Genomic DNA, 15,377 nt, shown 5'->3' with positions numbered 1-15,377 from the left:
GGTGAACTTTGATGAAGAAAAATGTGTTTTCTTCGTTCCTGAAGGCATATTCTGCAGCAGAGTAAGGCTGAAAAGCGCCCAGCATCTTGCTTTGATAAAGAAAAGATATAATATTTAAAAAATAGCATCATTTTAAAACTTTAACATATAAAGCAATAAAAATAAAAGAAAGCGTGTCTTTAGTTGCCCTTTGAGGAACGAGTGACTGAACAGAAGCTTCCTTATGTAAAGATTTATTAATTTATAATACAAGCTTTTATGTAGACCATGTTGCATTTTTAGTTTTTACATTTATTCATACTGAGCTAAACTTCATAGCAGTGACACTGAATGACACAAACACAACCAAAAACAAACAAACAAACAAACAAACAAAAAGACACTCCATGGAAGGAATCAAAGAGTTTCCAACTACTTCTGAAGAAACCTCGGCCTGTCGACGCTCACAGTGCTCCACCTTTTTTTGTTTTTTTTAAAAAGTAAACAAAATAAAAACACGTCACGTGCCCTCACACACACACACACACACACGCTCGCACGCAAACTCACCCTCACTAGAACTCAACAAATATCTATACACGGGTTAAAAATTGATATATTTAAAATGTCATATTTTTTTTGTGATATTGATGAATTCCACGATAAAAGGGCAAACGATGACAGCATCCGGACGACACGGAGGTGAAACACCACCCAGCTTTCCTTTATTCCCTCTGATCCAATGGGACGGGGTGGGGCGGGGGGTCTTATACCAACACCGCCTTTCCTTCCCACCTTTCACCTTTACGCTTCTTCAGTCTGAACCTTCCTCGCCGGCTCGTCTCACGAGGAAACCTGAAACGTCCAAACGTAAAATCCTTCTCCGACGGCGACATCCATCAGTTTCTTCCTGTTTCTCGTGGACCCAAAAGCTGTTTGAGTCAAGTCTTTTCCTCACCCGCCGCCGCCTCCATTGGTCCACGGACAGAAACAAACGGACGCAGCGGGAGCCACCGACGCGGGCGGTGAGGACGGCGGCGCGTTCGTAACGAAAAAGGAACCCACGAAGGAGGGGATGAAACACGATGAGCACTTCATATTTAAACTGGTTAAGTGCGGCGAGGTCAGCCGGGGGGACGGGGGACAGGACGGGGACGTCTGCGTGACGAAAGCCCACTTCAGTGTCCGCGAAGAGTTCCTGTGTCTCCGTCACCAAACGGCTCCAGCGGCGAATCGAGCCGCGGCGACAGCGCAGGTACGAGGCCTTCAAACGGCAACAACAAAATCAAAAATCTAAATTAATGCTGACAGGAGTAAAAGTTCCCAGGGTGGGGAGCAAATGAATTGGCACAAAACGCCTCGGATCGGATGGACAGACGTCCTGATCCGGAGCCACAGAGGACGGGACGACCAGCAGGAGGAGACGGAGGTTCAGGTGTGTTACGCTTGGTTTATGGGATGTTAGTGAAGCGGAGGGTGGTGGTGGTGGGGGGGGGTCCGTTTCTGTTTCACAGGAGGAGGCAGCAGTTGCTCTCTGTGGTTTTTTCTCTGTTCCTCTGACCTGAAACACGACAAGAAATAAAAACCAATGAGCCGACAGAGATGGGCGCAGCGACAGGGTCATGGAGGAGGAGCTTCTGCTTGACGTTTATGAAAAAAAGTCTTTATTAGATGACGTTCGGTTCCTCACCATGAGAGTTCGGCTCTGGCAGAGTCTCCCTGGCGACCAGGTGCATGACGGTGGTTCGGCCCTGCGGCAGCTTCAGAGCTTCAGACAGGAGACACAAATCACGACTTAGTGTCGCTCCACACGTTTCAGCAGGCTAATTATTTCTGCACAACGACGAAGAGAAAAGCTTCGACACGTTTCCAAAGTTGACGTCGGGTCGTCAGTTTCTGCTGTGATCGTGCGCCGTGACTTTATTTGTGCCATTTTTCAGCTCCTGTAACGTAACGCTGCACAAAAACCCGTCAATTATTCTGGATCTAGGTGTCGTTAATTAACCCAGGTCTGGAAAACACGGGTTTTATAGACAACATGTCCCGAATGTGAAACACAAAGACATATGTGACCCGTGGTGGAAAAAATAGGAGTCGCAATGAGCTCAAAAAAACATCAAAACGCCGCTGAGATCCCAGCAACTAAAACAACAAAACCTCGATTCACAGAAAAGATTATCTAACAGGTCTGTTCAGAAATGAGCCTTTTTGTTGTAGAACCCTAACATCTTTTGAAACAGACCATTTTTTTTCTTCGCCGGCTGCTGTAGCGTCGGGAAATCCCTTTGTATAATGTCAGGAACGTGAAGCTTTGGGATTCCTTGTTTTAAACAAAAAGGCTGGATTTAGTCGCTCTAGACCAATAAAAAAAAAGGAGTTTTCAGTCGCTCTCCTCTTCAATTTGGTGATAAAATCTGCAGGTTTCACCGAACAAAATCATGGAGTTATTTTTTTATTTTTATCTCATCTCTGGTTTCATGTTAATTTAAAGGGTAGCGTAGGAAGCTCAGACACCATTTTAGGATAGTTTCAAGCAAATCTCAATGACAGCTAAAATCTATTTTCTCTCTTTTTTTTTTAGACTGCAGTCTGAACTCCTCCTGACTCGTTTCTCAGCTCGGGTCGCATATTTGACGAGTCCGACAGACTCTGGATGACCTTGATGCCCACGCCTGGTTCAGGTGAGAAAAATGTGGGTTTATAGTAACTTCTATCATCATCATCACAGTATTAAACAATGAGATTGAGCAGCTTTAGTCCAAACTTCAGTAGACACTAATTTCTCTGCTACTTTTAGGATTCTTCACAAACCGTCCATGACTAATTAGTAAATGTGAGCACATTAATCTCACACACACACACCAACACACACTCAGGACCTCAAGCTGCTCTATCGACTGTTTTTAATAAAGTTTTAGGTCATTTATTCTTTATTTCAGGGTGCTCTAAGAAACATTTTGCTCTCTAAGACACGATGTAGACGAATCTGAGTTGATTTTTTAAGTTTTTCTGATGTTTGTGCCGACGAGTCAGATACGACACAAACTTCACACCACGCTCCCGGCGCCCAGAATACGAAGAACGCATCAAATAAAATAAATAAATAAATCTTTTACAGCTGCGAGTGGAAGTCAGACGCAGGGCACGGAGTTCAAAAGGTCGAAACACGTAATGAGCTTAAAACAGATCAGATGATCGCATTCTTCTGGTTCTTAGGCTGCTTTGTTTGGACTCAAACGGCGTTTCTTTAAACCGCTGCCACTTTGGGTACAGGAGGATTGCTTTGTTGCTACGGCAACAGACGAGTCGACTTAGACAAACCCAAAATTGCTTTTAGAGATAAAGTTTCCCAAGTAGACACAGAGCTCCGGCACGTCTGCTTATCAAAAAAGGTAAAATGAGGTTTGACAGAGAATCTTATGCTGCCAACGTAAGATTTACAGGAACACACGAAAACCATTTTTATTAAAAATAAATAAAACGTTTTATGATAATCTTGGATGCAACGAAATCAGCGCACTAAGAGTAATAAGGACAACTTCAGGAGAAGTGTGTTTATGTAAGAAATCAATGAGCAAAGTTAAAACCAGAGCCTCTCTAAAGAAACGCCAAACATCTACAGATTAATGTGACTCCTGATGAACAGGTGGAAACATCAGGAGCACGATGTCAGGAAGTATTTCTGCTACATGAAGCTACAGCAGAACGACTTTGTTCAAACGCTCCTTCCAGGTGTTCGTCTGCTTTTCACAAGTCCTGGTTTATTAAACCAAATTAAAACCTAATGAGGCGACGAAAGCAGAGCAGAAAAGGTCGATTTGTAGCTTCGAAACCAGAACGCCAAATAAGAGCCGTCTGCGTCGCACGGTGTCCTCAAAAAAGGCGGTCATGAAAAGTACAGAACAAAAACCAACAAGCAACAAAGTGGAACTTCAGGTGACAACGAAGTACGCGGTGATATCTGTTAGCGGCAGATGTTTATGTTTATATTTTCAGAGACAGACTCGGATCATTAGCGGCGTCCGTTTATAGCTGGATGTTCCGTCCTTCCAGCAAAGACAAAACTCATGCTGACCTCGTCCCTTTTTCTTCCTGATAGGCTTGTTTAAAACGCTCTCCTGAAACGACCTGACGGTCCTGAAACGACCCACATGCGTCACGCCACGCTTCGGAAGGTGGGTTCACAGCAGAAAACATGGATGCTGTGAGCATCAGCGAGTGATAAAGAGCCTAAATGTTAACAATGAGCTTTATTTGTTTATTTTTGGAGCTGCAGCTGCTGCCTCTGAGCGGAGACGGGCGAGGATGGAGAGTCGGAACGCGAGGGACCGCCGTCCTGTCATCCGACACAAACGTTCACACCGAGGTCGCTGTGAAAACCGTCAGATTCAGCATCACATATGGAAAAGACCCGGGACCTATTTGTCACGTTCATACTGCCATGAATAAATGTGATTTGTGTTGGAATTAGGTCGCATTTGGCCGCAGTGTGAACGCACCCGAAGTGTTTATCATCTAGAGTTTTATTTTGTTTGAATTCATTTCACACCAACAGGAAGTGTTTTATTTTTTTGATTTAGTAAGAACCGCTCAGCCCCAGTGAAAGAGGAAGCTGCTCATTTGAGTTTTTTTTAATCCTCAGAAATGCTCTTACCTCCCAGGGTCACGTTGCCGTGGAGGAAGCGCCCCTGGAAGATGAGGCGCAGAATGCTCGGACTGCTCACCTGCTCCTCCTCCCATCCTGCCGGGGAAAGGAAGGAACACGAGTGTCACTTCCGACGAGCCGACTGCAGCTGGATGCGTTTGAAGCAGCTTAACATGATCAACCAAAACCACCATTTTAGACGAATATAAGAACCCCTCACTCTGTCAGCTGCTGTGATAAAGATGAACACATTTTACAGGAAAACAGACTTTTAAGCCGTATTTAGCATCAGTGCAGCTCCAGCAGCTCCACCCCGGACCACGTATCGTCCTGTTACACCGACTGACCAAACCTGCTGCTCGACGTCGCTCTCACACCAAACCTGAGGCCGAAACGCCCCGCGTAAACGGAAAAATTAAACATTACTTGCAGCTTCCACCGACGGTTTGTGTCAGCAGAAGCTCAGCCGGCGTCAGACGGATCCCTTCAATGTGGGAGGCGGAGCATCTGAACAGTACCTGCTGGCCAGTTCTCGAACACGTGCTTGGCGATGTCCGTGGCCGAGTCGTTTGGGGAGAAAGTGAAGTCCTGCGTTTTGCCGCTGACCAGGATGAGGCGGAGGTGCACCTAAAACAACAAACAAAAAGGTTAAACCCATCATCCAGCTCATACCAGGCTTCCAGTAAAATCATTCTTAATTAGTTGTGGAGAAAGTCCTCCACTTCCTCCGACCTCTCCAGGCATGAGGCGACCTTCAGGAGGCTCGGAAGAGACGGGCATTCCAGCCTAATTCCATTTATTCACTCCAGATCTCCAGCCTTTAAACTGGGCGACGTCGTCCGGCGGGAGCTCACGCTGAAGTGAGCCCCCGCTGCCAAAAACAGCAGATAAGGGTGGGGTTGCTGTGGGGAGGACACTGCCCCTTCAGTTCAGGGCGCTGCTGCTGCTTCGCTTCCGGGCTGGCGGCCTAACGCGATGACCCTCCCCCCGGGGTGTCCCAGACGGCGCCGGGACACGTTATTAATTTCACAAGACAGGCGCACGTGTTCGGGAGCGCTCCGAACGGCAGCCGACCAGTTTGAGGTTTAAAAAAAATTTAAAAAGAAAGAGGGAGGAGCTGCTTCACCTAAATGCCCCTCAGGGATAAAATACAAGTCGAAACCCAAATGTGAGGCAAAATCCACGGCATTCTGGGAGATTTTTTTAAAAATACCCAAAAGTCAAAAACGACACCAGGATTCAGACGGCCGCGCTTCCTCTCAAAGGTTAAACGTTTAAAACTCTTCTTCTTTTTGTTTTATTAATCAAAATAAAAGAGGATATCTGATCAGCCACAAACTGAAACGTACTGCATGAATAAAACTTCCCTTTTTTTAAATGTCTGTTTTGATGAAGTTAAAAAAAAGGAAAAAAACACAAAAACATTTATATACTTTGGGACAAACTGCAACCCAAATATTTTTAAACAAAAGGTTCAAACCTCACTGAAAATCTGAAATTTGATCTTTAAATACCAAACATCACTCAGCTAATGAGTTAATACTGGATTAATAATACAGTTACAGCAGTAATTATCATAAATGTATTAGATGTTTTTATTTTTATCTTGTCTGTGACTAAATCTGGATGTTTAACAATCAAACACATGAAATGTGCATCATCCTTTTTTTTTTAAATGAGATGTTTTGTTTATTTGGTTGTTTTTTTTTTACACTCATTAAGTGACTGAAGTTACATTTTAACCACCATTTGTCCACCTAACTCTACCGGAAGTGACAGAACCATGAATCTGCCTCAGTTCCTATTTGTCTGATTAATGTAATTTCTTATCCAATATATATTATATCTGATCTGTTGTTATAAGAACAACAAGGTGTGAAAAGAATTAAACGTTTCACCAATCAAACATTTCAGCTCAGATCTGAGCTCCACTTAGAGCAACAGAAGTGAACACTTTTCCCTCTGATGCTTCGTGGACTTTCTTCGGTTCACTTTAAGTCGAGGCGAGAACAAAGAGATTTAACGAAATCGGCGTGACGTCGGAAACTGGGTGGAGTGACGGCGGCGGGTGGGGGGGTGCTGACCCCGCTTTCTGATCTGTTTACAAACAGCCCCCGTCTCCTCCCTCTGAACCCAGTAACCTCGATATGTGTGTGTGTGTGTGTGTGTGTGTGTATGTGGCCGACCCCCTTTCAGCCCCGAACAACAAAATTAAAAAAACATACAAAAACAAACCTGCCCGGTTACCCACGGCAACACCCATCATCACGAATGCCACGAATTTACCAATCCAAAGAAAGCTTTAAAGCCCCAAACACGAGCAGGAATAACTCTTATAAAAATTTAAACGTTTTCAAAAAGAATCATCTGGGGTTTATTGGGGTCAAGTTTCCTAAAAAATTTTTTTTTTTAAAAGCCAAAAAAAGAAAAAATGAAGACAGAAATGATCGACTGAATCTGAGAAGTGTGGCTTTGTGCTTAATGTCAGGAATGGAAAAATGTTCAGAAGTGACAAACAACGCTGTGATTTGTTGTTTTTTTAGATAAAATGTGATGCACAATTTTTCTGAACAGGTTCAAAGCCTCTACGACTCAAACCAGTACGTTGAGGACCACATCAGGCTCAAGACCGTCTGGAGATTTTAACCACCTTTAACTTCCAATCGGTGAACAAAGCACACAACGCCGCTGAGCAAATGATGGCGAGGAATCAAGGTGGGTTTTTAAGAAAACTAACACCAACTTCATGTATTATCTGAACTGTCTACGTCCAAACATCCAGCGTTGTTTGGTCTCGAGGCCAAATAAATGTCAGAGCCCATTCTCTGGGGTTAAAATGGGGGGAGGCAGGGCATAAAGAGGGTCCAATCAATTGGCATCTAAACCTTGAAAGGAAAGTAGGCCAGCGTTTTAACTGAGATTAGACAGATGGCGTTCACAGGAACAGCCGTCACGAAGCCCAGATAAGTGTTTAAGGAAGTTCGCTAAGCCATAACCACCCCCCTCGCCCCCTTATACGTTCCCAAATAAACAAACAAACAAGTTAATATGATCCTAACTTGAATGAAATGATGTGATGTTTGAAACACGGTGACAAGTGCATACAGCCATGTGCAGAAGTTTTAGACCCCTTCCAACTTCTTCATACTTTCCTTCAAAAGAGCCAGATTTGGGGGGTTTTGTCATGTAGAAAAAGCCAAAGTCCAAAGAAAAGCCTTCAGCCTGAGTGACTGAAGGACAGACATGTCAGCTTTGTGTCCAGGGGCCACTCACCACATCATTTTCCCTCTGGGTGGTCATGGCTCAGGGAGGAGGAAGGCCGTGGAGCAGGGAGGACGAGACTGGGGGTGCTTCTTCAGCTGCTGGAGACGGGGCCAGGGCCCTGACGGAGACAAAACCAACTCTGTCAGGCTGATTTCCACACAACCCGAGCCTGCTGGCACCGATCAAACTGTTATCCGCCGAGCTGCCATGACTCTGACAACACAGACAGCACCATGACACTAACAATAAATCATTAACAGCTAACCCTTTAAAAGGGCATCGGCAGAAACCAACTGGTCCTAACGGATTTTGCAGGAAGAAAAAAAACGAACCCTAATAAATGTCGAGCAGGGTTCCGCTAATGTTAGCATTAGCGGCTAATTTAGCTTAGCTTACGCTAACGAATTCGTCGGCTAAATAAAACATGACAGTTGGGTTTTTGACCCTTTAAACTCACCTGCATCTGATGACCGTAATGAAATTTGGCATTCAGTTGAGTTGACGACTCAGCATTGAGTGTTTTTAAGGGGAAATTGTCCGACTGCGGATGGGTTTGATGATGGTTGACTCGGAGATGCTAACGGACGGTGAAAAAAAAAACGTAGGATGTCAGCTGGTTGTAAACGCAAAGGCTTCTGGGAGTTGAAGTTCGGCGCAACGAACGTCAAAGACGTCAGGCAGTTCCTCTCTGAAAGACGGAGTACCGCGTTCAAGTCCAGAAGGTGAGGTTCACCACTTCTTTCTGGGCCTTGGCGGAACCAGAACCCCGTCAGCCCTGTCCTCATCAGGTGACAGGGTTTTCTGTTTTGCTTTGAAGGTTATCACCATGGCAACCGCAGGTTGTTGTTTTTTGGTCAAAGTTGAGGTGAAGGTTCCCCCGTGTCTGCGCATGCGTGCGTGTTGTGTTCGTTTGTCTGACGTATTTGTAAAATATCTGATGAACTTCCGGACTGATTTAATGAAACTCAACCATTGGATGCACACCTGGAACTCATCTGCCCCATTCAAGATGGCTGCCGCAGCCAAGAGACCACTGGAAGCGTTAAACTGTGCCACAACTCAGCGATTTTTACAAACATGGAGCTAAAATATGATGTGGTAGTAGCTGAGAGTCATCCTTGATGCATAATTTGAGAGCTAACAGTTCTTGATAGATCTGGCGTGAGATTATAGATAATGTCATTCAACAGGTTTGACCAAAACAGATATAACTCCATCCTCTCTTTTATAAGATGATTTTAGGTGGAATGCTAAGCCTTTAATTACTAATTCCATCGCTACACAACTGCTGTTTTTATCCCTTGGGACAACTGTACTGAAAATGGGCCATTATCAATGTGTTTTTAATCTAATTTCCTTTTTATAGATCTGTTATGTTCGACCCAGAGCGGTCTTCTAGGAGGTACCGTATCCTAAATCCCAGCGGTCTTAGTTAATTCTTTAAAAGTCTGACTAAATACTCCAGGAGCCAATACTCTACGCTGAGAAAATATGAGCTCGGCCCCTTTTTCTTTGTAGGCTTCCTTCATTTTTAATTAGCTCGGACGGGGGACGTTCATGTCTCCCCAGGGACGGCCTCTTGGGTTCAGGCCTGGACTCTTTCAGTCTGAGAGCCTCTGAGAAAGATTCTCACTCAGTTCTCTGTAATGAAGAGTTCCCTTGAAGAAATGTTCCCACGAGGCTGCCAGAAATATGCACTGACAGCAAATCATTTCTCATGCTTTTATTTTGACATTCGGTAGATTTTAGTAGCAGAACACACTTAGGTGCACGGATTACACTTAGTAATATATTCATTGCATTATAGTGTTTTGTCATTTTAATTTAATCGCTTTAATTGTATTGCATTATAATCTGTGTAAACACACTTTTTTATTTATTCATAAAAGCTTGCAAGGACTGGAGCTCGGCCTCCGTTTTTAAGGATAGTGTTGAAAATAATCAGATAAATACGTCTGAAACATAAGATTTGCAAACGTTAACCATGATTTGATACAACTGTTAAGCAGCTGTGGGAACTGAAAGGGTCTTTTAGATGTCAGATAAGAATAAAACCTCAATAGAGTAAGAGGAGTCACAGCTGTACAGCTCATTCATACTTAGTGACATTTTGCATTTTGCAGATCAGGTTTCTCTCCGCTCAGCACAGCCTGTCAGCAGATATTTTTGAATCGAGCGTCACATGAATGACGCTCGAGCAATTAAGGCCCGACAGAAAGCTGTTAGCTTCATGTGTTGGACGTCAGATGAATCAAGAGGGGGAGGGGAAATTAAAATCTTCGAAAGATTTCTTTTGTTCTGTGACAGTGTGTAGTTTGTTCATCTAAACGGTGTCTGACAAACCTGACTGATGATTAAACTGCACACATTCGCCGTATCTGTTCAGCAAACTGCGAAACTCCCAGGTGAGCTGGGTCATCAGATATCAGACGTGGGACAAATTAAAGGCAGACAACAACAACAAAAGAAGAAATAATAATAAATGGAACAAAATAAAACTCAGATCAACAGATCAAATCCTCTCTACAGACCTGTCCTCATCAGTTTACTTCAAACTACTACAACCTCAGTTACAGAAAGGTTGGGATGTTGTATTAACTGTAAATAAAAGCAGAATGCAATGATCTGCAAATCTCAAAACCCCCATTATTTATTTACAGTGGAACACATTAAACACATCAAGTACTGAAACTAAGAAACTAACATTTTTGAGGATAAAAATAAGGTCATTTTGAATTTGATGGCACCAAAACTCAACGAAAGAAGGACAAGGCCGTGTTTACGTCTGTGAAGCATCTCCTCTTCTTCTACCATGAGTCTGTAAACATCTAAGACCTGAGGAGAGAAGCTGCTGGAGGTTTTAGAGAGAATGTTGTTCCGTTCCTGACTGATGGAGGAATCTAGCAGTTCAACAGTCCTGGCTCTTTGCTGGAGTTTTCATTTCATGATGCGTCAAATGTTTTCAGTTGTTGAGGTCTGGACTGCAGGCAGATCAGTTCAGCTCCTGGACTCTTCTATGAAGCTCTGCTGCTGTAATGGATGAATACTGCATCCATTACATCTGGATGGGAGCAGATGTTGTTCTAAAACCTGCATTAAGGTTTCTGCATTGATGGTGCTTTTCCAGAAGTGTAAACTGCCCATGCTAAAGGCACTAATGCACCTCCATACCATCAGAGAGGCAGGCTCTTGATCTGTGTGCTGGATGGTCCCTCTCCTTTTTAATACAGAGGACATGGCATCCATGGTTTTTAAAAAGAAGTTCAAATTTTGATTAATCTGACCACAGAACAGTTCTCCTCTTTGCCTCCGTCCATTTTAAATGAGCTATGTGTCCCTGTGGTGGACCTGTGTCCTGTCCAGGGTGTCCTGTCCAGGGTGTCCCCAACCTCTCGCACAGTGATGGCAGGAGACAGACACCAGCTCCCCGCGACTCAGAAAGGAGAAGGGGTTAAAGAAAATGGATGGATGTTGCCCTGTCCCAATTATTTAAAGATGTGTTGCTGCCATAAAATTCAAAAAATTAGTTCTTATTTTCAATGTTTTTTAATATGTTTACTGTGTTCCATCTTAAACAACCAACTTTTTCCGAGCCGGGGCTGTACATTGCAACTGATTTAGCATCTTGGCTGCGTGGGTTTAAGTGGATTAAAACAGGCCGCCGTGTTTCAACATAAGCCCTGGGCCTCTCGCGTTCACCCAGGGATAAGATGCATGCGGTCAGGAGAGAAATTATCCGTGCCGGTGTTGATTCGGCTCTTGGAATGTCAAAGACAAGGCGAATAAGCGTGCAAAAAAAACCCCCACACAAAACACCAGTACAACTCTGGTCTGGCTCCTGTTTGTTTGTTATTCTGCTGCGTGTTGATGCAACAGGATGTGTGCTTATGTTAGTAACGGCAAAAAAGGCGAACTGTATCTGCACCTGGCCATCAGACACCTGGAGCCAGCGGAGCGTTTTGAACAGGAAACCTCTCACCAGACTCTTCTCGGCCATGACTCAGCGAACGAGGAGCAGCGCAGGTTTTAAAAACAAACATTAAAGACGGAGATTAGGCGCAGTTTCGGTTCGGGGCGTGTTACTTTTCTTCACAATGAACAGGAAGACGCGCAGGCATTTAAAAGAAGAGAAAGGATTATGACACAAAGGCTGTGCAGAGGTTAAAGCACAGGCAGACTAACCATGCTGCCGTCAGGTTAACAGAGGAACTGAACTACTCACTTCATAATTTACTATTGAAGATCACATTTCTGTCATACAAAGGCCCAGACAACAAAATACCACTGAAAACCGTACCCTTCTTTTTTCTTTTTTAGAAGATATGGTGTTTGGTGACGAGACAAAAATGAATCAAGTGACACTTAATGGTAATGTTTTTACCAAAAATACACACAGTCAGTTGTTTCTATATACAGTACACACAATAGTCGTGTTATTTCCAAAATACACATGTACTATGAGAGTTAGTAACATTTTCAACAGAACAAATCCAGCTCAAGTGTCACGAGTTTAACGAGGGAACTGCATCAAACTTTAACTGCCTTCAACAAAATCTAATCTAATCTAATCTAATCTAATAGCCATTTTATCACTTTTGATTACATAACTCCTTTTCAACTGAACATTGTGTTGATTTGGAAAAAAACAAAATATCTCATGAACCACTGGATGGATTTTAATGAAACTCTCAGCAATCATAACTGGATGGACGTCTACAGCTGATTTAACCTTTTAAGTCAGTATAATTCAAGATGGCCTCCATTGTTAATCCACATTAGCCAACACCTAACTCGGTCAGTTTCACAGATATTGAGCTCAAAGTCGACGTGGTAGCAGCTGAGAGTCATCCTCAACACGTACTTTGAGCGTAAAAACTCATAAGATTGAGATTATTGTTTTATTTTCAGCATCTAAGTCTAAAACTCCTGCATGACAGGCAGTGGGCGATATGCATTCCTTCAAGGAATGCTTGGAGTTTAATCGTTAATGTTGACTTCATTTCGTCGTCTTTATTCTTCTCAGGTTCAAAAAATGGATTCCCAGAATTAGGTTCTAGCCTCAGCCGAAACTATGAAGTCTGATTTACTTACAATAATCACCTGTTGGTGTGACGACACACACCTGAAGCATCCTCACGTTCTTCCTGGCACGAGCTCTTTGTTTATTTTAATTATTTATTTTTTAATCAGCGTTCCTTCGATCCCAAACTGTGTCTCCTGAGAGCGAAGCTAAATATAGTAAAAGCAGCATTCCTCGATGAAATGCACATCGCCCACAGCTTTGAGTGCCAAGGTTTGAAAGAAAAGATCTTGCGGGCTCTGATTAATCACTTGCAGATGAACATCTAATGATTTTACAGGATGTCTAATTGAGGGACAAGCGCAGATGATTTTTACATGATTGCCCGTCTTTTGTGGCGTGGATGATAATAGAAAGAACAGTATTACATAATCTGACCAATAAAATGAACATTAGTGTTAATAATACCAACCAGTAAGAGCTTTGAAATGATTTCTGGATCTTGTGGCTCCGTCCTGTTTGGTCAAAATTAACAGCAAATTATATTAGTTTCAATCTATAGATAATTAAATTTCAAATATTCTCACATAAACTGTTTAAAATTAGGGTAAAGTTGTCATTTGCTGACAGAAATTAACATGGAAACATTAAAGTTACATTTATTCCTCTTTATATGTGTTTATTTAAACTCATTTTTTAATTTTAAGTTTATTATGTGTATTATTTTATCAAGACAAATAGGTTTTGTGGTGCTTCTTTTAGCTGATTACAGGACTACGGTAATGCAAAAGTAGTGCCCCCTGAGTAATAAAGAAGATATTTTGTAGTTTGACTCTTATCTCTTTAATTACCGGGGATTGTAATTCACCTCGGGTGAACTTTGTGAGTAAGAACATAAACACTTACATAATGCAGGTACACACTGCCTCCTTCAGCCTCTGTTTACGTCTCTACGCTCCGTCACGTGAGGGACTCGGTTTCCCAGAAGTCACCTCCCGCGCATGCGCAGATCGCGTTTTCTGACATTGGTAAACAGACGTCAGAAGGGAGTCTTCGCCTCGAGTCAAAACAAAACAAAGCAAAACAACTCGAAAAAGAGGGCAAAGAAAGGAATATTCGGGCCGCTGTGACGAGGGAAAGTTCCTCAAAAGTCGTCGCCGACCGGGAGCGGGCGCTGTGAGGACGCAACGCGGGGCTTTCGACGGACTTTTCCGCGGATTGTAAACTCTTGAGCAGCCCCCCGGAGGAGCTTAAAAAGCGGCGGCGGCAGCTAGCGTTACAGCGGCGGAGCTGCTTCCGAAGAGCGGCGAGAGTTGGAGCCGAGGGACCCGCGGGTGTTCAGACCAAAAACAAACAAAAAAGTTAACCTAAAAAAAACAAACTAAGCGAGGTCCGGGCCCGCTCCGTATGAGTTTTGTTTGGGGGTTTCCTTCGAACATCGTGTGCCGCAGAAACATCATGGCAGATGGTGACACGCGCCCGGCCGAAGAGCTGAGAGGCTCGGACTGAAACAGGTCAGGACGCTTCCTGCAGCTTCTCCTCCTCATTTCACCAGTTTATTGGCTTATTTATTATCCTGGACTGGCCTCGGAACTATTTGTGCAGCTTTTTATTTTTTTTCTGTTTTTTGGAGGGCGAAGCGGCAAAAAGTGGCTCAGAAAACTCACTTTTTTTAGTCCAGAGTTTGTGTTTTTATAGTTTTCTCTTATAAAGTCTGTTTAGATCCTGTTGTTGTTGTTTACAAATCCAAGGGGGGTTCTTAGAAGTGGCCAGATAATCCCTGAATGAGTCTTTATAGTTTTACACGAGGGGGAAAAAATAGAAAAAATTGGCATATTTGGCGCATGTTTAACCCATTCCCTATAGATATAATATTAACTTAAAGATTTAAGGTGGGTGTGTTTTTGGTTTTTGGGTGGCCTTGGCTTGTTTTTCAGGGGAAAACATCTGCAGATCCAGATGTTTTGGTGCCCACTAAAGTGTCACTTTTGTTTGTTTCATTGAAACAAAAGGGGGCTCCAACCCAACTTCACCCGGAAGGTTTATGATAGTTACTATTAAAGCAGATTATTTGGGTCCCCTAATCTCCAATCTGAGGATTAACCCAGGACACTGGTGTGTCCAGATTATTGCGTCTCTTTTCTAGCCCCCCCTGATCACTGGAGGCGGTTTTGTTTTTGTTTATTTTTTACGTCACAAGTTGAATCCAAGGCGTCACGTCAAGCCTTTTTTTTCGTTTTGGGGTTAAATGTTATAAAGTGACTCGCAGTCCGTGAGGTAAAGTTCAGAGAGCCGCCATGATGGAGGACTCGGCCGTGCCCCCCATCGACCCGGACTTCGAGCCGCAGAGCAGACCCCGCTCCTGCACGTGGCCGCTCCCGAGGCCCGACATCTCGGTCGTGAAGCCCGAGGGGCCGGACGGCGCCGAGTCCACCGCGGGGACCCCGCCCGCAGCCGACGAGGACAAGC

At 43.7% G+C, this 15,377-nt stretch overlaps 1 protein-coding gene across 2 annotated transcripts; it reads right to left on the bottom strand.

The window, feature by feature from the left end:
* Nucleotides 1-217: 217 nt before the first annotated feature.
* Nucleotides 218-8,676, bottom strand: ubl3b (ubiquitin-like 3b). 2 transcript variants are annotated; one of them, XM_025004255.2, is made up of 6 exons: nt 8,346-8,676; nt 7,898-8,101; nt 5,143-5,251; nt 4,634-4,720; nt 1,670-1,747; nt 218-1,540 (listed from the first exon to the last, which is right to left on the bottom strand). In XM_025004255.2, the coding sequence occupies exons 2-6, from the start codon at nt 7,922-7,924 to the stop codon at nt 1,488-1,490; spliced, it is 354 nt and encodes a 117-aa protein (XP_024860023.1). In that variant the 5' UTR covers nt 7,925-8,101; nt 8,346-8,676; the 3' UTR covers nt 218-1,487. The 2 variants fall into 2 exon arrangements, with proteins under 2 accessions (XP_024860023.1, XP_017263507.1); XM_017408018.3 differs by having other exon boundaries at nt 7,898-8,006; nt 8,346-8,673.
* Nucleotides 8,677-15,377: the final 6,701 nt, after the last annotated feature.

Source organism: Kryptolebias marmoratus, linkage group LG9 (genome assembly GCF_001649575.2).
Source record: "Kryptolebias marmoratus isolate JLee-2015 linkage group LG9, ASM164957v2, whole genome shotgun sequence".
NCBI classification, from domain to species: Eukaryota; Metazoa; Chordata; class Actinopteri; order Cyprinodontiformes; family Rivulidae; genus Kryptolebias; species Kryptolebias marmoratus.
Note: the sequence above shows the minus strand (reverse complement) of the source record. Positions and strands in the feature narration are given on the sequence as shown.

Bases quoted from the DNA above. Each gene is read 5' to 3' on its own strand.
- ubl3b (XM_025004255.2), bottom strand. From the start codon at position 7,924: ATGACCACCCAGAGGGAAAATGATGTG. The intron at 5,252-7,897 runs GTGAGTGGCCCC...TTGTTGTTTTAG, and splicing joins CCCAGAGGGAAAATGATGTG to GTGCACCTCCGCCTCATCCT. The intron at 4,721-5,142 runs GTACTGTTCAGA...TTTCCCCGGCAG, and splicing joins GTTCGAGAACTGGCCAGCAG to GATGGGAGGAGGAGCAGGTG.